The 22,061-nt window shown below is 40.8% G+C and overlaps 1 protein-coding gene across 1 annotated transcript; it reads right to left on the reverse strand.

Annotated features, from left to right (window-relative positions):
* Positions 1-1,340: 1,340 nt before the first annotated feature.
* scarb2a (scavenger receptor class B, member 2a) lies at positions 1,341-16,097 on the reverse strand. Its single transcript, XM_083672855.1, has 13 exons — positions 15,597-16,097; positions 11,624-11,781; positions 11,258-11,405; positions 10,570-10,764; positions 9,726-9,817; positions 9,170-9,289; positions 8,510-8,688; positions 7,534-7,652; positions 7,215-7,288; positions 7,018-7,069; positions 6,719-6,871; positions 5,732-5,779; positions 1,341-5,373 (listed from the first exon to the last, which is right to left on the reverse strand). The coding sequence occupies exons 1-13, from the start codon at positions 15,717-15,719 to the stop codon at positions 5,218-5,220; spliced, it is 1,617 nt and encodes a 538-aa protein (XP_083528981.1). The 5' UTR covers positions 15,720-16,097; the 3' UTR covers positions 1,341-5,217.
* Positions 16,098-22,061: the final 5,964 nt, after the last annotated feature.

Genomic DNA, 22,061 nt, shown 5'->3' on the forward strand with positions numbered 1-22,061 from the left:
TTGTGGGATTCTGCATTTTTGCGTTATTGCCTCTCCCACAATCAGAATCAAACCTACGCCCATGCATATGACACTATTTTCTAAAGGTTTTCAAATGAATGACCATTCAGTCATGTTCAGAGTTGCCTGACATTAGAACAGCTGAGCACTACTTGTCAGCTGTAGGAATAGAGAGGCAGAGAACACGTAACCGAGATAAGGTCCCACACCCACTCACGGCTAACAGTGCCTAAACACGCCTCAGATTCAGTTTAATGGTATGCAGTAGGCTAGGTAGGCTTCCTACAGTTCTAACTGTCAATTTTCAACCGCTATCAACTCTTTCAAAACAGCTTTAGTAGAAGATAAGGGATAAGCCTGTGGAATATGTCACAAACACGACAAACAGGAAGAGGGCCTACCCTCAAACAGCATTAGTCCTATATGCTTGACTTGGACGAGTAGTTAAAAAGTAAACAGGTTCAAACAACTGTCTGTGTTCTTTAGTTTCTCAGCCACGTGAGATCATGTGAGGGTGGTACATTCGGCTATAGACTGAAGTAACATGCCACAGCCTGCCCTCTCAACCCCCGCTCAGTCACAGCCAACCAGCCAGCCAACCTCCCCCCCCCCCCCCCCATCTCACACCTTGGTGACGACTGAGAGCGAGGCTCTGGGAGCAGTGGAGGACAACCATTGTTAATCCTGACCATAGGTGGTCTAGGATACTATTTACTTTGGCTTCTCCTAAAAGCCTGAGTTAAAAACCTGCTGTTGGAGCCCAGGGTTGGAACTGAGGTTGGATCAAATGTAAGAGGGAAGTTTGGGGGGTTAAGATGAGGTCAGTGGTAAGGTTGGAATCCAAACTACTGCTAGAAAAACATTTAGTTAAAGCTTAGAGTTCAGCTGCCCAGAGTGGAATGTTATCAACATTGGAGCATTTCACATAAGACCAACGGACTCATGCCATCTACTGGGGAACAGCAGACTAGAGATCATCTGGGAACCCTCAGGGCTACACAGGCCTCCTTTAGTAAGACCATCCACAGTAAACACTGACTGGCAGTCATCAATATTTAATTAACCTACTGTGTATCATCGTTGTCTTTTTGACCTAGCATGTGAAGATGCGTAAACTTCATGAAAACCCTTCATTTCCTACAGTTATTTAAAAAAAAGATTACTGAAATTCTAACATACAGTGTGAATGAATCTTCACATTTCCTGTGCAGTAAAAAGGCATGCTGAAGTACTATCCAGACTATTAGTAGTGAAATGATCTCTGTATTGGTACTACTGGTGGTGTGTTACATGCAAACAATATAGGACAAATAAAATAGCCATCAACACAAGACTTTGCATTCGTTGCAACTTTATTTTATTTTTTTGCAAATACACTAAAAATGTTTACAAAAGCATTGTAGAAACATTTGTGCAGTGTAAATTATCAAAAACAAAAAATGAATATTACTTAGAAATCAACTTTGCACCTAACATGACATTGAGGATTGTCATTTTCAGCAGCAAAAGAAAAATTCTCAGAAGGAACATGAAGTGTCTGTTAGTTGGTGAATCTGAGACTAAGGAACGTATAGACGCAATCGGAAATAATAACATACAGTTGCTACACTGCTTAAACAAATTCATACTTGAAAGCAAATTAAGGAAAATAAGGATGGTATGGCACTAGCGTTCATCCCTGAAGGAGGGCTTCATTCATCTATGGGTTAGACTGCATGTATACTTCCCTAGTGACCACCGTGGCACAGAGGCAATCTCCCTACACATGTATACAAAGATAATCAGCCTTCCAATATATCATTCCAGTTTGACAATACAGTGCATTGGCTCCACGAAAATAGGTCTAACATCATTATCATCATCATCATCATCCCCACACAAACAATTCACAACCATCAAGGAACTGTCTCGCAGACATTTTGGGGGCTGTGACACTCACACTGATATTTTACAATGTGAAATACTGTTCCATCTTTACACTTGTCTTTGTGTCAGTTGGAAAATAATGAAATAATAAAAAAAAAAAAACTGAAATGTACTCTATGACCCCAGTTGAATTTTTACAAAATTACTATACTGTACTTAAAAAAATATAGAAATGAAACTGGACCACAAACAAAATAAACAAACAACCAAAAAAAAAAAGTTCTGAAAACGTAGATACCCTTGAACATATACTGTAGTATACATAAATATTGTGTGGCTGATTAAAAAACACTTATTTATAAACATTTCATTTTACATAACCTTGTATTGCTGTGTCAACACATAATACTGAGTGATTTTCGCACATTAGAGCCTTATTTAACCTTTAAAGACCTTGCTTTTGTGCAGAACAAGCAATACCGATCACCATAGTCTCTGAAATACTTATCGAATTGTAAAAAAAAAACATTTTTTGCCTTGTTAGGAGAAGCACACACAACTCAAACACTGTTGTTAAGACTGCACTTGGATCCTGGCACTGTTTTAAGAAGGTAGGCGGTGGTGGTGGTGGCACGACCGTTATCTCTCAGGAGAGTAAACGTGGAGCTGGAACAGATCTATGTAGGTTATCTTTGGTCAAGCACGAGGGAACCAATGGACTTGAATGATTGGACTCAAAGGTCAGTGGGCAGGGGGGGGGGGGGGGGGGGGGCGGCGGGAGTCTGACAGAAATGGCTCAGGTATGTTAAACACACACACACGCACAACTCGCAGGTTTAAGGTCTTTAGATTCAAGTCAATAAGGATGGTGAAGATATACTGTGATTATACAAGTACAGCAAGTTTGCACGAGGCCATGATTGCCTGTATGTAGGTTCTCTCCAGTTGGAAAAGAAGGCCTACTGTGAATGGTTCTTGATATATAAATCATGACCACAGAGTTTAAAGTAGATCCCTAAAGCCATTTGTCTGACAGGCGCCTCGAAACATTATCCTTAATGTCACGACCAAACTAATGCTTCAACAGCTCTCCTTCATTTGTTTACTAGGGCATCCAGCAAAAACTCCATGGGCGGAGTTTCCAGTTTTATCAAACCCTATCATTACCCGCAAAAACAACTAGGACATGAAATAATCTGAACATGGACAACTTTTGACCGACTAAGATTGGCCACAACTGAGTGGCAGTAACACATTTGAAAAATCGTGACACTTGATGTTACAATGTTGCTATCTATAGTTACTGTATCTGCTATTTCCAGTAAACGACAGCAAGCTCTGGGTTGTATCCTGTGCTCAAATATTCCTTGACATCCAAGACTGGCGTTACAGAGGCCTGAAATATCAAATTCAGAAGAGTTGATACAGGTTTCTGTGGAACACCCCAAACAGAATGTGAGCACCCATGGTTATCCATAGACAAAACACAAGTCCATTGGTTATGGCAATTATTAGCAGCAATAATAACAAAACTCAATGGACTGAAAAGCAAGTAACAAAGGCAAAGTAGCTATCTACAATAACACCCACCACAGTGAAGACGAACCTGGGTGAACCACTGAAATGCACATTAGAACCATTGCATTTACATTGAAATGACCCCAAAAAATAACACAGGGCACAATTTTGGGGGGGAAAGTGCAGGAATCACATTTTCAAGTTGACAGTATTATGGCCTTAATTCATTTTCCAGAAGCAACCGGCAAAGGCTTAACATGACAAGACTACTGACAGACAGCAACGAAACACATCCAACAGAAGACAAACAGAGATTCAAGTGCCATGTTTGTCTGAATACCTACAGCTCCTTGGCTTACCAAATGACTCTTGTTTCGACATAACATGCACAGCAGAAAGCGGTGTGCTGGGCCTGACTGTTTATTCTATGATTCCACTTTGAAATACACAGCATCCTTCTGTGTTTTAACAGGATACTGTCTTTGTATGAAAACCTGGGTCACCTTGTTAAAGGATTGTTTAAGCAATCCTATTGTGCTTTCTCTAAGTATCTGTGCAGATGCACAAAGTGGTCGACACACGTTCAAAATTATAGTGTCTTCAGCACACCTCTGACTAGCTGGATCTTAGTCAGAGGTATTTCCCCTTTACATATGTACAATATCTCCAGCTTTCTTTTCTTCTTCTTTTACCATATTAACATAAAGAAGTAACACAATGAAAAGTTGTAAGGCAGAAAGTAGGTTCAAGTCTCCCTTGTAAGTTTTGTGGGTGTTTTTTTTCCTCCATTTTCTGTATTAGATGAAAGCTGGCATATCTACTTCAGACTAAACTGTAGGTAACATTCCTAACAAGTCAGCAGCTATCTACTAATGCCTTAACGTTTGAGACTTAGGAAATGTAGTCAAGGTCTCCAAATGTCTACTTCTTAACTAATGTTTAGAAAAAAAAAGACAGGGGAAAGGACGGGGACAATCTAAATCACTAGTATCTCAGGTGTCATAATACTACTGTCTGCATCAAGAAAAATAGTCACCTATATTCCATCAAAACAGAACATTGCAGTGAGACAAGCACTTACACACACACCTTCACAAATTCTGTTTGATTATAGGATACAAGTGGTGTGTGTGTGTGCACTGATTCATATCAGAAAAAGGCAAAAATGCTATTTTAAAAATAGCTTGGCTCAGTCTTTTTTTTCTTTTTCTTTTTTTTTTCCATACAAAAGGATATGGTAAGTCAGTCCACAGTTTTGTTAGCAAAACCATCTATACTCTGGAGCCCGCAGACTCAGGGAATACTAGTCACTATTTCACTATTTGCACAGGTTATCTGGTGGCTTGGTTTAGAGGTTAATATCACAAACACTGATGGAAAAGAAATCTTAAATAAATAGGACCCTTTGTTAGAGAAGCCCCTTCCTTGTTCAGGTGAATACTAACTGTCAGTGCTCTTGGAGCCCTGTGAGAAGGCTGAGGACTGCTCAGGGGATGTTGCTCAACGAGCATACGGTACAGCCTATGCTACTTATTCCCTCAGAAGAGCAGACAATACCCAAAAGGCTTGTCCTGGCCGGGGCGAGCCTGCGTTTCCCTCATGAACCAGTGCTGAGCCCACCAGAACAGACAAGAAGAGACAGTAGGAGTTGTGTTGCAGTATGGCAGGAAGAAAGGCCATGCTCAGCAGGTAGAGGAGGACAATCAAGAGGGTCTTTGAGAAGAGCAACGTCTTGATTGACAACATTTATTGGGGCTGGCCCTCAAAAAAGTGAGAAAAACCCTGGTCTATAGCACGCCCTAACACGGCTCCCTCCCACCCGGCCAGCCTCCATCAACACTTCTGCGCCTCCACGGGAGACATGGCGATGTAGGAGCCGTTCCTCATTGGCTGGTTGTTGGTGGTGCTGGTGGTGGTGGTCGTGTGGTTTTCTGAAGGTTCCTCGGGTTTGTCACTGACTTGAGTGTAGGCCGTTTCATCCTTTGCCGTCTGGAGAGGGAGAGGAAATTTTTTTTTGTAAATGACAAGACAGGCAGTCTTCAAACTAATTTACAAACTAACTATGTAAAAATATTTTACACACATTATCATCCAATGTTAAATGTAATCATATCATATATAATCATATCAGACAAATGGTCAATGATTTATGAATTCACATCATTGTACAAAACCACAACTATTAAACTTTACACCCAAAATATTTCACAAAATTAAAACAATCATTATGAAGCAAGAATCAAAATAAATATTTGACCCTTAAGGATAACTATTGATGAAGATCAATAATAAGCAGGAATATCTAACAAATTAAAGAAAATAGCAAACGGGCAAAATTAAGACTTACAGTAAAAGAATGAAAAGCTTCAGTAAAATCAATGCGTTTTACTTCATTCTAAAACAGAAAGGAAAAAAGGGGGGGTTACAGAAAATGTAAAATCATAGTACGGTTACTATACAGTTCCTTTCAGTCATTGATTGAGCAATTTCAAATACCAATCTCTGTCTGCTGTATATAAACTAGTTTGTTATCTTGAACACAATTTGTCTGTAGCTTAACATTTTAGGGGGAAGACCTCAAGTATCTAAAAATCGTGGGTGGTGAATGAGGTCATGCACAAGAGTTAGGGGGACTAGCCTAGACAAACACAGATAAAGTGTTGAAAGTACACTGCATATCCTGGGGATTACTACAGTTCACTGGACTCTGGTGCTAAAGGTAGCCATTAGGGGTTGGGGTGGAATTCCTTTTCAATTCCGGAAGTGAATTGAATTCCAATAAGGTTGAAAAAAAGCACCTTAGTTTTCAATGACTTTTCAATACCTTGAACAAATCTGAGTATACTGTACTGTATGCTCCAATAGCCAGCAACTCAAATGTGTGTGTTCTTTACATTCTTCTGCAAAATGAAAATAAAAAGCTTTAGAATTGAAAAGGAATTCATCCCCAACCCCGGTAGCCATAGCTGGCTGCTGATATGGAACTGCTAAAATAAGGTACATATGTTCTGCCTACTGACATCAGTTTGTTAAACTATTTAAGAAGGACAGCAAGAATAACATTTCATCCAGGTTTGGAAATAGCACATGCTGACTACAGCTCATAAGGTTCATGCATCATGTTAACATGCAAGTGTTTTGAGAAGACCTTCACCAGCCCAACCATCAGAACAGTTAAAACATGCAAGAACACATTCAAAACTAAACCTTTTTTTTTTTTTTTTTTTTTTTTTTTTTAAATTGACTCATATGACAACCACTGATATTATGACTGCATTACTTTCACACCAGGAGAATATGAGGCCAGATTCATTAACATGGTTTAAGGTCTTACCTTCTTCTGGCGGTTTCTGCAGACCAGGATGATGAGCACCACCAGCAAGATGGCTCCCATGCCCACGATGAGCAGGGGGAAGTTGGACACCAGCGTTACGATGAGCAGCAGCGTCCTCATCTGGGAGGCAGACTCATCGTCAATGGTCGCCGTCTGTAAGGGGAGGGAGATTGCGATGATGTCATTAACTGGTATAACTGGCATTCCCCTAGGTTTCACATGAGTCTTAGAATAAATCAACAGAACAGGCTGACTTGCATCTTGGTCTAAAATGTTGTATCATAAATATTTTCTTTTACCTCATTGACAAACATGATGGGGAAAATGGTCTCGTTCAGGTGTTTGGTTTTGCTGTGAAAGAGAAAATATGCTGTGAGGACGCCAGGTTCAACAACAGGCCTTCTCGGGCCTCAGAGAAAGTGAGTGAAAAAGGTCAAAAGAAAATGCGTAGAGAACACATAACAATTTGTAGAGGTTTCATCATGTTTTAACTTACGGGAAGCCTTGAACTCTGTTCAGAATTATATTGAGCTGCATTCTCTTGCAGGCACGGATGGGAACCCCAGTCATCTAGAAATTAAATTAAAACACATTAATTAATTAATCGGAATTAGGAAATATGCATTCGTTCAGTTACAACTTCACCTTTCCATATAAGATATATTGAAAGTCGACAATTGCAATTTGCCTCAACAAAATAGCTACACGTTTATAGACAAACAAACCCTTGACCAAACAGAATATAGGGTTAATCATCCCAGCTCCCACAGACTTTAGCACTATATAGTAGACAGTAAATAACAGTCGATTCATACCGGGTTAAGGTCCAGATATGTCTCATGCTCCTCTTTATTGGGGGTGAGTCCTTCAACACCATATATGTACTTGTCTTCAGCCTGATAGAAATGAGGGAAGGAGACCACGATAGGTGCACCTACAAACAAACAAGAGAGGGGGGGAAACATGATATGAGAGACAATCAAGACAAGCAACCCTTTATGGTCGGGAACTATGACAGATAAGTGAAACAAAGTTAAGAAATAAATAAAAAATGGGGGACAGGAAACAACAAAGAGAAAGGTTCGAGTTAGCAGGTGCTATCTAGTATTGTTATCCTAAAAAGAGAGAGAGCAGAACAGATAGTGCAGCAATAATAAGCTTTTACATCCTAAAACAACCCAATATATATATATATATGAGATCAGCATGACCATCTGAAGGTCCACATGGTACTTCAGCTGATAACTCTCATGACAGGAACTAATATGTGGACTTCATACCAACTGACTAAAAGACATTAACAAGGAATCAGGCCTAGTTTACTCCAGAGATCCTGAGATCACGGTGATCACCCAGATCCTAAGGATGCTATGGAACTCTCCATTGCACCACACTGAAAGCGGAAGTTTACGTGTCTGGGACTTCAAAATAGCACATTCACTCTTCTCACGGGACTAAGCGAAAGGGTACAACGGTAGCAGATTGTCTTATAGCAGGAAATCATATAGAGATGGCCTTATCGTAGCACTCACGTTCTCAACAAGTTGAAGTGCTTTACAGCCCATCATCCAAGTTAACCATTAACCATGTATGGATTCGAAATCTAGCTCCTCAAACAAGAGCATGTTTGATACGCACCCTGCCGTGATCGCGGTTGAAACTGGATTGATTTGAGTGTTTTTGGAGTGTTTTTTTTTTTTTGCAGTTTAAAAAAGGTAGATCATGGGGTTTGCCTATTGAACACCTGCTACAGCAACCAGGGGCAATCCGGGGCAATGAACTGTTTCTTACCTTCTCGGCAAACAGCGACTTTTAACACACCAGTGCCAAGACAGTCACCAGCTGGCACACAGAAGCCGGCATTGGTGGGGTTGTCTTGAGGACTTTGCAGGACGTCGCTTGGGGGGGCAAAGCGGTAGGCTGGGATGCCTTTCACCTCCACATCCTTTACATACGCAAGATGGATAGACCTAGAGGGAAATAGACACAGAAATAAATACACTTACATATAATAAATGAACATGTGGGACTCCCTGAAACACAAGTGTTAAATGTATCAGGTTTTGGGTATTCTTCATTTGTTTGCTGCACATTTAATCCCAAATGGAGCTTTTATGGTGTGATCACATGTAGTCAAGCATTGTGCTGAATGCTTAATGACTGGGGGAAAAAGTCCAGTTTCCTTGATTTCTTTCTTGAGTCAAAGCTTCTCACACAACATTGAAATTAGGTTATTTTTTAGATCTGGATCATACTAACCAGGGTGAGGTGTTCACTGCTGAACACAGCAACACTTTATTAACCTCACCTGGATATGAGTCACCTGAGGTTTCCCACTAATTCTACTGCCTCACTCATAATTACCTAAACCTCTGCCTCACTTTGCTTTGCTGCTTTGGCTGTAAACAAACCATAAACCCATGTAGATTTGGACTGGATAAAATGACATACCGGCAGAGGTCAGCAGCAAAGATATAGAGCAGCTCGTTCCTGGACAAGAGTGGGTGGAACATACTGCCATCTGTCCCGTTGATCATGTTGCTCTGGTTGGACGACCACCATGACATTTGTCTGTCGAGAGAGGAAAACACAGGCATAAGAGACTTCAACATGTAGACATCATTTTACACAAGGTTTTAGAACATTTAAAACATTCAATAACTTCATGTGCAGATTCCATTCAAATTCCCTAAAAAGTCATTTAGGATATTCAAACACATTTTGCACTCTGCTCTTCCCTGACAGGGGGGAAAAGGTTTTTTCCTTGGACTTTGAATACTTGACTTGGCCAGATCCCAACTCATTCCCGCAAGGAGTGCCCCCACTGTTGTGGGGTAAGGATCAAAAAGCAAAAAGCTGACAAGAGAAATTTGTCCTGATATCCATTAATTACAACAACGTAAGGGGGACTATTTGAAAAACAAGAGGGCAAAAAAAGATTGAGGGGAAGGGATTTCTTTCTCCCTCATAACATTTACAGAACCATAAGACGTTTCCCATGCTTTACCTCAGACTGTTCCACGTGTCGACCTTGCCGTAGTCCATGAAGTCCTCCTCACCGGTCAGGAACACAAACTCTCCATCGTGAGTACCATTTTTCTAAGAGGAAAAAGGATAGGGACACACAGTTCAGTTAGACTACTCAAAACAAATAAATCAAAAAATGTCCAGGAAACGGTGGACAGGTACAGAATTAGAAGCAGTCACATCATCTCCTGACGAGCAGCACTTGAACATCTTCCTCTGAAGCTGTAAAAACACTTTGGGAAGGTACTTATTTACAGCTTACAGGAGTGATGTCTGAATAGAAAATAGTCCATCAGGATGAATATTGCTCTATATATTCTCATACATAAATACTATTCCTGTACCTATTCTCTTCAGTTTCCCCTTCTCAAATTTCAGTGAGGTCCCGACAATTGCTGGTTAAACTGCAATATCTGCACATTTTCATCATGTGATGCCAAATTGCGGACAGAAGTCTCAGAGAGAAAAGGGGAAGTGAGCAGCTTCATCAGCATATACCATTCTCACTCTTTCCATCTCTCAGCACCTAAGGTTCAATGACGTTTAGAGGTTTCCTTCCTGTAAAAATCTCATACGTGATCCCAGTTTCAAATGCCCTGTACTAACCCTAACCCTAAAGACCTCTTCATCTCCACTACCCCCCTGTACTAACCGTAAACCCTAACTCCTAACCCTAACCCTGGTCTGAGAATAGATAACTTTATCTTATGATGACTGATGGATAGATGAGTCACTTACTTAAACAAATGTATTTGTTGTAAGTCGCTTTGGATAAAGGCGTCTGTAAATGCCATAAATGTAAAATGTAAAAAAACAGGGCTTACCTTCCACATCAGCCCAAAGGTGTCGTCCACCTCAGGCTTCATGGCGTGGATACGGGAGAGCAGAGGGTCCTTGAAGCCCCACAGCACCTGGTGGACGGTGCGGGTCATGAAGATGTCCACGCCAATCGAGTTCATCCACATGGACACAAAGGTACGAAGCAGGAAGGGGTACGAGTTCAGCTCGCTCATCACCGCCTGAGAGAGAGATAGAGAGAGAGGATTAGAGCTGACATAAATGTCCACTTGTAAAACAATGAGCAACGCTCCATTGTCAATGGTTTGTTGCTGTTGGCCTGGTCTGGTTCTTGTCTTTGAGAATTGGACAACGTCCACGCAAGTGTCATCGACACGTAACAAGTTAGTAGGAGCAAGTTCTCAACAAGTCAAAACAAAGCATCGAACGTAATGGTTGGAGAGTCGATTGGAATAATGCTGCACAAGGAGTGTCAACACAGGGTTGCAGTGGTTACAGTGTGGCTCTCAAAAGGGTAAAGTTGACTACAACACAACAGGATACACTTATGCAATGACTCGCACCCATGTGATTCCCTTGCATTGCGCTGTACTTCATATACCACAATACATACAAATTACAGTTTGTTAGTGAGCACTGTGCACAAGTATACCAAACCAAGGAGGTGAAAGTAAAGATCAAGAGAGACACTCACTCACACACTCATTAACTCACCACAGCTGGGATGTTAACAGTCCTCACAATGTCCACCTCAGGATTACCCACTGACTTCTCTGGTACGAAGACGAAGCTTTTGGGGTTCAGGGCGTAAACCTTTGTCCCATTTTCGAGGAAAGTCACATTTTCCCTTGGTCTGTATTCCCTGTAATAAAGCAGGAAGGCAGGGGTCAGGTCAGTCCACACAGATGTCTTTGATTTGGTATTTAACCAGTTCAAGCGAGACCGTGATCAACATGGAACAAAATTCAGTTAATATGGCTTTGCCAAGACCGGCATTGCCCTCCCCCTGATCAAAAGAATAGCTCCTAATGCAAACAGACATCTTCTCCTATGAGAGCAGTGAGTTCCTTATGCACCTACCTGTAAGTATAAGGCCCAATCTGAGAGACTTTTGCCTTGCCCCCGGCCAAGAACACCTCAGGGTTGGTAACATTGAAGAAGTAGTACTCCATGTAAACTGGGGGTGGCGGGTTTTTCCACGACTCAAATACTTGGCTCGTCTCCGATAAAGTCATTTCCTACACAAAAAATATCAGGAAAAAAAAGAGTTACGAATCAAGGATGGACATAACAATGACATCTTCATGTGTAATCTGTTTAGCGTTGTACATTCCTGAGGGATAGAGAGGGAACACACGGCTGAAAGCCATCTGCTTTGAACGGTTTGTCCCTAAACGGAGGGTATTCTGGCTTTCAAAGCCCATTCCATTTTGACTAGGCAGCATCATCCATCAACAATCCTTTTCAATGTATGCCAAAGGAGAGCCCATAGTGCAGGTCATGTCAAGACCCAGTGCCAGGCCTGCACACCAGAACTCTGGAGTAAGGGGGAAAAAGTCCTTCACAGGTGAATAACTGTCAGGACCAGTAGAAACCGCCAGAGCGGCATAGAACGAGCTTCAGCCTATGCATGCCTAAGTAGAGCTACTTTTTTTTGTACACAAGGCCAATCGTCAAATCAGCCCACCTACCATTATAGCGGCATTTGGGATTGAATAAACAATAATATAGGCTAGGCTGGCATCGCTATCAGATTAGTCATTTTAACACAAGAATAATTGAGCCCAGTTTCACGATAGTCGCGGCAGGGCAACCTCATTGATAAGAATAAAAGAAGGCTCCCAATGTTATTATTGATACGCCCATGGTCATGAATAGGATTGTCTGACCACAATTTATGTGCCACGACTACTGTATGTTTTTGACAAGCGTCAATGACCAACTGTAGACACTTATACAGTTATACTATACATTCCACAATAATTAAGCCTAGGCTATTCAGGTTAAAACCTAATCAGAGGTAAGGGTGCGTAACGTGTCATGCCTGAACTAGAAAGCCTGTGGCTTTTAAACCAGTTTATTTAACTGTGGATAACGGATAATGACTCACTGTCATTGACTTTGAAGCATAAAAAGACATGCTAAAACATAGTTTGGTAAAGGTTAAGAATGTATTGTTTACAGTGTCTTTCGGGCTTCCACTATAGGACTAGCGTGTAGAGAAACGCATCGCTGAGAACTTCAAATTATTTCCCATTCATTCAAGGGGAGATTTCGAACTTCAAGTGAGAAATGTCTCACTTCCCCAAAGTGTCCTACATATAAGGAGTCCCTAATTACTTTCTCTGTCCCCTGAGTAAAGTGAGGTGTACTTGAGAAAAGGTCTTAAACATTCGCACTGCTCATTCATTCTGATCTAAGGTCTAAGAGACACTGACTGAAGAGGAGGATGTAGCCTCGCTTTCAAACAGGCGCTGCTCAACAGGGATGCAAAACTGCTGTTTCCTGCTTGGTTCATGACTAAAGGAGGTAGAGTTACTATGTAGCGGGTATGATACCCAAACAACATCTTAAAAAAGGTCAGCATAATATGTTGCCTCATCCACACACACATTCTAAAAGACACTAGGCAACTGGGCCAAAGGTCACTCCTACTCACTAGCTTAGCATTGTATGGGGAGCAGGTGCCATATGCGTATACATATAAATAACAAAACAAAAAAATAACATAACAAACCATACATTTTAGTAGTAGGGCTTACTGGGGGAGTGAAAAGTTTGAAGAACAGGTCATGGGAATCAACTCTGATGTAGTTTAATATTTAATGTTGTACAGCACAGCATGAATGCTGTTGAGTCGAATATCACTTAGCATAGCAATGTCCTGTGTATCTGAGAGGTTTTGAAATATGGAACAACAATGCCAATGCTTTAAAGCTAGGCTATTCCACTTCTAAGACCCTATCAATCTAAGCCAGCTAGTCCAATGTTCTGTGAGAAACACAACCATGTTCTCATCATTGAAAGATTAGGCTACATCAAACTAACAGACACAGAACGTTCAATTATGAATTATGAAATAGATACAACTGTGGTCCATTCAAATGTATACTTTTCATGACACACCCTTACCCTGTAACATTAGATAAACCCAATAGTTCAAGACTAGATGAACTAGAAGAATTCCTATGTTTACCAACCTTGAAAAAGGAAGGTCTCTCAAAGGCCTCCATAGATGTCATGACATCATTTATCTCCTTGAAATGTTTAAAACCTTGATTACAAGCAAGTGAAGGTTGAGGTTTATCAATCTAATCTAAACCTCACTATTTTGTTTGCTATCGAGTGGGTGGGTGGGGTCACACGATAAGTGTTAAGGACATAACAACAACCATAAAAAGTAAATGCCATCGAAGGAAAAACATACAGCCTATTGGGTTGGACAACGGTTCTATACACTTAAACATCATTTCAGTGAGCACTCATCAGTTTCACTTCTTGCGTTGTTTTCGTAACTATACCCTCATACAGGAATATATTTGTGTGGAAAGTAAACATGTGTAAAGTGTATAGTTTGATGGGTCGAGCCATCCTTTTTTTCTCAGCAGAGCAGTCTCTAGAATAGATTAGGGCTGGAAAAACAACAAAACATAAGACTGCTCTCTGAGCAAAAAACCTGCCTCCAGGCCAAGTCCGTTGGATTCCCAACATGAACTTAACACTTCTCTCCTCCACGCCCTTTTACCAGATGCGCTGAAGTCCTGTTCTGGGAAGTTGACTAGAGTATCATGACCTATGAATCAACATCTCACCAGCAATACAGACACACACAAATACAGACATTTTTGGTTTTGATGTTGAAATTATAATGTTTTAAGTTTAAAAAAAATGACTTGGCGACACTGTCAGCTGCAATGCCCACATTAGATCCTGTTTCATTGTAACATTATCAATGTTATGTTTTGATTCATTAACTGGATGATATCATGTACACAACTTGTTTATACAACCCATACATGTCTACATTTAAGAGCAGCAGAGAAACTGTGTCATGAGATCGTAGGCTATATGTTTAACAGCATTATGTTGTGTCCTCTCTCTCTCTCTGTGGTCACACTGACATTTCTGCTGAGGTGGACATGGCAGTTTTAAAGGGAAATTTAACCTGTTCAGGTCCGATAATTATGGGGATTTGGAATTGCGTGGAATGCTCAACCTGGTAAACAGGCTACTGTTGGGGGGGAAATAAAATGACAAGTATTTCAAAGGGAAAGGGACTCCCTCCGCCGAGCATTCGCGGACTGTCTCCCTTCCCCCACCCACCCCATGTACACTCACACCTCCCCCAAGCATTCCCACTGACTGAGATTCCTACCCTACTACAAACCCTGACTGATCCACCCAATAAACCACGAGGAAAGCTTATCTAGCTTAAAACCCCAAATCTCCTATCGGTTATGTGATGAGACAGACAGGTAGATGAGGTTAACACCCATCAGTAAAGATGCAGAAGTCAGTTTCTATTTCAAACACTCATGATCATAATGTTTGATGAAGCTTGGCTTTGAGCACGATCGAGCAGTTCATGTGATCATGTGAGCAGTTCAGGCTACGGTGTGTATATATTTATTTATTTTTAGGGGGGGGGGGGGTTCGCGTCTATCACACTGGTACCAGCACGCTGTGACACCAGCATTGTACATCATCCACTCTATCATGATCCATTATTATTCCTTCTTAAAAAGAATCAATATTGCGAGTTATGAATGTTTCATTAAAAGGTTGCGTTCCTTCATTTAACCACAAAAACACTGTATAGTGATAAAGAATGCAGCACATTATTGGCGACCTTGGAACCATGCGTGGACCGCAGGTCCATTTGATTCAATGACTGGCATTGCAGATGCGAATTGTAGCGCTGTAGAACTCAATGCTGAAAGGGATGGAAAATGTGAGTCACTTACCGCTGATTCTGGTCAAACAACGAACAAGTTATGAATTAACTAGCCAACAAACAAATTATGTTAGAAACTGAAATAAAGTTGGAACTCACCTTTTTTAACCGGGTGTGAATCATTGTTTGGAAGACTTGAGCCACGACCAAGGCAATCCCCACAATTAGTAGATGAGCGCAGACAATCCCAGTCGCGTAAATTGCACAGGATCTCCGAGTCATGATGCCGGGTAGCTATCAAACTTATTTAGTGTAATTACTTATCAGATAATACTAACGTTAATACTATCGGTTTCGACCACTTGGATTTCTCGTCCTCAAAAGCAGGTGCTACTTCTCACTTTTGCATCATAGAGAACAGGTCAACGTAAAACCATGAAGCAAATTCAAAAATTCGTCGCTGACTGAAATCGTTCAACCCTTTTGATATGGTGCTACCTAATGTCCGTCTGTCTATATTCTGTAAAGAAATACTGGTACTTTCCTCAGTCCTGGTAGATAGCTGACACATTCGGTCCAAACCCGGTGTCTGCGACTGCCTTGTTCGGAAGCAAGGGGAGAAATAGCAGCTCACGGCTCTAAAGGAGTAGGGGAAGAAATCTCCACTCCCTCCTCTCCTGATTCAAATGAAGTCGGTTATGCGAACAGCGTCGTTTTTGGTGTCTGGGCGGTGGTGGGTGTGTTAAAAGTGTAGCGGGCTCCCTGTGTGGCTGAGGTCACCGTTATATTGCACCATACAGCACATAAAAGCACAAAGTAAATAACGATTTCCCTTTGATTTTCCCGATAGCACAATAGTGTTTATTTTATGTTTGCATTAGATCTAGCACAGATTTGAAAGTAAACTCCATGAGGTGAGCACGTCGTTTCCCACCAGTTCCTTTCATATGATGGGCAAAGTCGTATGATTTCGATGTATATTCAGCGTGTAGTAAAGTGTGAGGCCAACAACGTGCTGACTAAAGAGCTTATGAATGAATTAGAGACGCATGCTCATTCACATGAATGTCACCCGAGTGTTAACTTTGTGAACTGAGTACAAGGGCGTGTAGCCTGCAGATGCCACGAACAAAGTAGGCCCACCTTGCACAAGGCAAACAAACTGTTCTGGATATTTTTAAACATGGGAATGCAAGAGTGTCTCAATTGATGAGTTCGCTAAAATGGCACAATGACTGACCACGCTGCCCTCATCATACAAAACAAATGGGGAGCCACCGACCGTTACTCGTAATGTGAATTCCGCTATCTCGCCTCATGTCTCCTTAAATAACCACAGCATGAACATGAATAATGTGTTATTCAGCGAACCAACGATAGTTGACGTGAACCTTTTGTTCACTGAGCAGTGAAGCTCATTGGCTAGCAGACTCCCGGACCACCATCTCAAGACCACCCCCACTGAGTTGTGATTGGACGAACGCGGTTTAGTGCGATGCAGAATTTGATCGACTGATTTCGGGGCGGGGCTCATATAAAGGGGGAATTGTCCGAGTAATTCACCAGCACCGAATCAGATGTTCACCAAGAGCAAGACTGAACATCTTTGTTTTGTTCACTACTCAGTCCCAGCTAAGGTGAACAGAAAAAGAGAGATGTAAAATGAGTATAGACAGACATCTCTAAATAATGTATTACATTCAGATCCCTTACCCGTTGATACACCCCCCTCCCAAAAAACAATAAATAAATATGTATAGCATTCATAAGTGCATCCTTGATTCCTCAACAATTTCTGCCTAAAACTAGACTATTGATGCCCAGAAGTATCATCCACTGTAATTCATGACATTGTGAATTGTATGACTTAATGCAGACAAATCTATCCTTCACAATTCTCAGATCAACATGTGTACTAGAAACAACACTTAATCATGATGAGGCAGTGCACATAAAAAAATACATGCCCAATGTATTCATGATGATAACACTGTAAATCTAACATTCCTGTAAGAATCTGAAATATGAGTGTGTTTATAAAGGAGGATGTGCGGCACATTTGGTGAGAGTGTACATGTATCTAAGAGCTACAGGGATCTGCAGGGTGAACACTGACCGGCTGGTGAAACTCTATTCTCGGCCCTATCGTACGGAGATGAACACAAAACAGAGGACATTTATTAGGATGGGAAAGAATTAATGGATAGATTTAGTATTAGTGAAATTAAACTTCGATATGATGAACTTTCCCTCCTAAAGACCTCTTCACCCTCACTACCCCCCTGTACAAGTTTCTCTCCTATTAATAAAAAAATAAATACAAAATTCCTTCTTCTAGCATTGTGACTGCCTATGGCCTCTGGTCTGAGCATTGATTACTTTATCTTATGATGACTGATGGATAAATGATTCACTTTTACGCTTTGGATAAAGGCGTCTGCTAAATGCCATAAATGTAAATGTAAACTGTAGAAAGAGATTATGAGATACTGTAGGAGTACATGCTACTGGTGTTGCAAAAAAGGTTGACAGAGTTGGGAATTATGGAGGACTTTGTAAACTTACCAGGAGAATATATACGGTTTCTAGTTTACAATATACACAAATCTTGCATTTGTATTGCTATAACCTTGAGAGATAATGGAGTGCCAGGCATCTGGACTAAAACTGATTGACTGGATACTTTGAAAACATTTTTGTTTAGTAAAGCTGAACAGAACAGATGGGATGTTTTGCCGAGTTGTTTAAAAATGTGTCCAATAAGAATAGCTTTTGTTACTGAGTTGACAAACTCTAGTTTGTTACAATTTTCCTAGCTAAAGCTCACCAGTACCATGAAAGGGGTTTGAGAGGAGACATTTCTCAAGGGCCCTATTTTGTCTTTTGGATTCTCTGGTATTCAAAAACTACTTGAGATAGATGCTTGGGTGTAATAGGACTCCTGCAGGGTGTTTTTTGAGCACATTGTGAGCCACCGTCCGTATTTACAGACAACACCTGCTGATTGGCTCAAGGACACATATACAGTATTTACACAGAACTTCTATGGAGTAGGTCAGTGTTCAGATGACAGGTTAGCCAGAGGGTTGGGCTATACCAAGTCTGGCTCATGGTTTGTTTGAACTGTGAACTGGAAAAAAGAAGAACATAGGTTAGGTGTTAGCTCTAAAGGCCGCTAACACTGTATATTCAGCAGTTATCTTTCCTACATGAGCTTTATATCTACAGTTAGTTTAGAACTAAGCTTCATAAGTAGAAGTATTTCTGTTAAATCAGACTCAAGGGGATGCGCTACCGTGTACTGAACTTTCATCTGTTTCCCATGTACTGTCTTCAATGCTTTGTATGTAGTTTGGAGGTTGGCCAACAGGTTGCATCCTTCTATAATGCTGTTTGGACAGTAATGGAGACTACAAAGTGAGCTGTTGAGTCCGGTCATGCAGCAACCTTTATCCCGAGACAACCTTTTGCATGACATTCATTCATCAAATAAAACCAGACAAAAGACTAGCATTCTATAGCCAAAGGAAATGATATACAGTTCCCCATAACCTTTGATGTTGCTTACTGGAAAGGAACTTAATGGGGTGGGCTCTAAAATGAATATAATTGCGTGTTACCTCATTGTACTAAGTACTATAACAATCCCGGGGGGATGGGAGATGCCGGAGGGGGGCGGCATCTGTTCAAACAAGAGAAGTGAAAAATGCTAAAGAAAATCATCAGGGGGGAAGCATAACAGTCAAGTAATGCAGCAACATTGTTTCTGCCAGAAAAAAAAACGAAGAAAAAAAAAAACAGTTCAACCTTTGTAATGCTCTCTTTTTAAGTTTGGTCAGTGGAGCGAAGAGGTTTTTTTTTGGCGGTTACACTTAAGACACCAACTTTGAAGGCCCAAACAAAGCGAGATTATCACATTTTGGGACAAAACTTTTGATGCAAGAGACATATCCTTAGTGCACTCTAAAAGGACCACTGTATGAATAAGGCAACCATTCATACATCCCAGAACAAGGAGACTTTTATTTAGAGGGTAAATAATTTTGAATAAGTTCTTCTAACCCGTCTGGATATCTGTTGTCCCCACAGATCATTCATTGTGTTCTTACACGTTTCAGTCTGATCCAAGAAACAGTACCCATAGCCCTTGATTTGCACTTTTGGAGACATGACCTGTAGCACAACAGTAAGGCATTTATCTGACACAATGTTCAGTCATGAGTTGTCAAATGTAATTACTTTCTGAATGTCCCATACATTCTGAAAGTGCAGCAGTTTTGCATCCCTCTTAACAGTACAAAATGGATTCAGCAAAAAAAATGTCTTTTGCTCTCACGTTAGATTCGGGGGCACAATTCTAGGTCAATCAGATTTCCCACCCAATGATAGAGTTTATTGTCTAGTCAATAATCACTTTAAAACTCATTGGTCTGCTGCTCATGACTTTACAATGGTGGTTGGTGGTAACCATTAGGTGTTTGGTCGACACTATCAGAACTACATATTGTACAGTGTAGTCAGTTCAATCAAAGTGCAGTGAGTTGACACTTGATATCCAAATTGGAAGTCCTATGGCAGATCCACCCTGTACTGATGGCAAAACCTAAGTACAAAGTTAATGAGAGAGCCCTCCACCTGGGATGCACTGCAATACAAATCAAATGCACCTGTGCAATACAATGCACTTTGAATTTCAGCTGTAGTTGTTTCCCCACTCCTCAATAGATCTCATTGTGGTTTGATCAGTGCATTACTAAACCGCTATTCTGTATCTGTGCATATTGACTGAGTTAAGAGAAGAGCAATTCACTTCTCTAACTTGACTACAATGTGTCAAATAGGCCAGACAGGAACCCTGCAACACACCATTCACCAACCTCTTGTAGGGTATCTACTTAACACTATGTATTTGTATTTAAAATAACCAGTCATTGTAAATGTTATGAATAAAGAACATGACTACGGAGGCTTTGCATCTCTCCTTGCAGCGAATTCAAAACCATGCAAAAGCAAAGATGCAAAAAAAATGCAAAATAAGAATCAAGCCCATCTTGTACAGCCTCTTTTTAACTGTAGGCCTACATATCTGATAATGAGACATGACATTCCAAAACGAGACATGAGAATTCCAAAAGGCTCACCCTACACAGCAAACACATTCCAACCTCAACCTCGTTATCTAAAACTCTTAAATCAACACAATTGAAATAATGTTAACAATTCCTGCAAACAGTGCCTGACATAGAGGAAGAGTTAATGAAACCTCATACCGGCTGCGAGGCAGTGCAGCCTGGAACAGAAGTTTGTCACGCCACTTTCGGGCCTGAGACAGTCTTTGTAAGGCCAGAGACTGATCTACAGGCATAGCTGTGGGAGTGGAGACCTGAGGGGTGCCAAACCTTTTCAGGAGAGGTGATTAATGAAACCAGAGCCATTAAGTACCATGGGAGGGTACACTATACAGAATTTATATTTGTGTTATTCCATTCCCAGTTCTCCTTGGAGACAATCATGGTGTTAGAGAGAACTTGTTGCGTTGGGGTAAAAAAAAAAAAGAAAATGTTAAGTCATATAAGAAATTGTTGTAACGCTATATTTTACAGTCCTATTAGCACTGGTATTTACCTGGTGTTAACTATCAACTAACTTAATGACAATTGGTACAATTGGTAATAGTAATTACTTGAATCTATGTATTATATTACAACATGGTTGTTTTTTGTTTTTATATTTTAGACCGTCCATTCCACAATTTGTTATGATATGAGAGCTACTAATTTATAGCATTTACAAAACAATAAAGCTATGCGCTGGACACACAAATTCCACAGGTCACCTAGGTGTGGTCCAGTTCCCACCATTGAGTGGGAAGTTTTGTAAATGAAGACAGCAATTTATTGTTTCATGATCCAGCAGCAGTGACGGTGATCAATGTAAGGAAGACAGGCCAAACATCTCATTGCAGAAAACATAGCAATCTCTCAGATACTGTGCAGGAGGACCTTACCTAGGTTACCACTGGTTTTGGATGACTTCGATCCGTTATAGTGCTGCCAATCAAAGTCATTCAAATTCCAGTGGTAACCTAGGTATGGCCGTCCTGTTCCCAGCATTGAGAGCTCCATCTGTAACCCTGGCTCCATCCCTAACACTGGCTCCAACCCTAACCCTAGTCCAGCCCTAAGTTACGCAACAAAAGGATTTTGTGCTGATTGTGGATGCATGGTGGAGAGCATTTCTTTTGTTGCATTTTTTAAAATGAAGAGAATAAACCTGGATGATTACTTACAAATCCCCAAATATCTCTTGTAAGAACATACCAAATGACATCTTCACATCTAGATCTAGATCTAAGCCCACAATTAGCCTAAATGAGAAGCCCCACCTTTTCTACTTTCTATTTAGATAGTTACAAAGCTTCTCACCGTGTGTGCACATCCTCTATGGTTTATTGTTTTCTGTAGAGAATACCCCAACATCCTTTTGGCTGTAAGAGGTAGTAAAAAATTGGCAGTACAGTCATTGGCTACTGAAAACTAGAATACAACCAAGCCTCTGATTATTTTGTAAACAAAAACATTTCCTGTCTATTGGTCTGGTTTCCCCCAATTGTGTTAGTGCTGT

The sequence above is a fragment of the Argentina silus genome (assembly GCF_951799395.1).
Source record: "Argentina silus genome assembly, chromosome: 7".
NCBI classification, from domain to species: domain Eukaryota; kingdom Metazoa; phylum Chordata; class Actinopteri; order Argentiniformes; family Argentinidae; genus Argentina; species Argentina silus.

Coding starts and splice junctions, on each gene's coding strand:
- scarb2a (XM_083672855.1), bottom strand. CDS start 15,719: ATGACTCGGAGATCCTGTGCAATTTACGCGACTGGGATTGTCTGCGCT. Junction 9,290..9,725: donor GACACGTGGAACAGTCTGAG/GTAAAGCATGGG, acceptor CTCTCTCGACAG/ACAAATGTCATGGTGGTCGT. Junction 7,653..8,509: donor AGTCGCTGTTTGCCGAGAAG/GTAAGAAACAGT, acceptor GTTTGTTTGTAG/GTGCACCTATCGTGGTCTCC.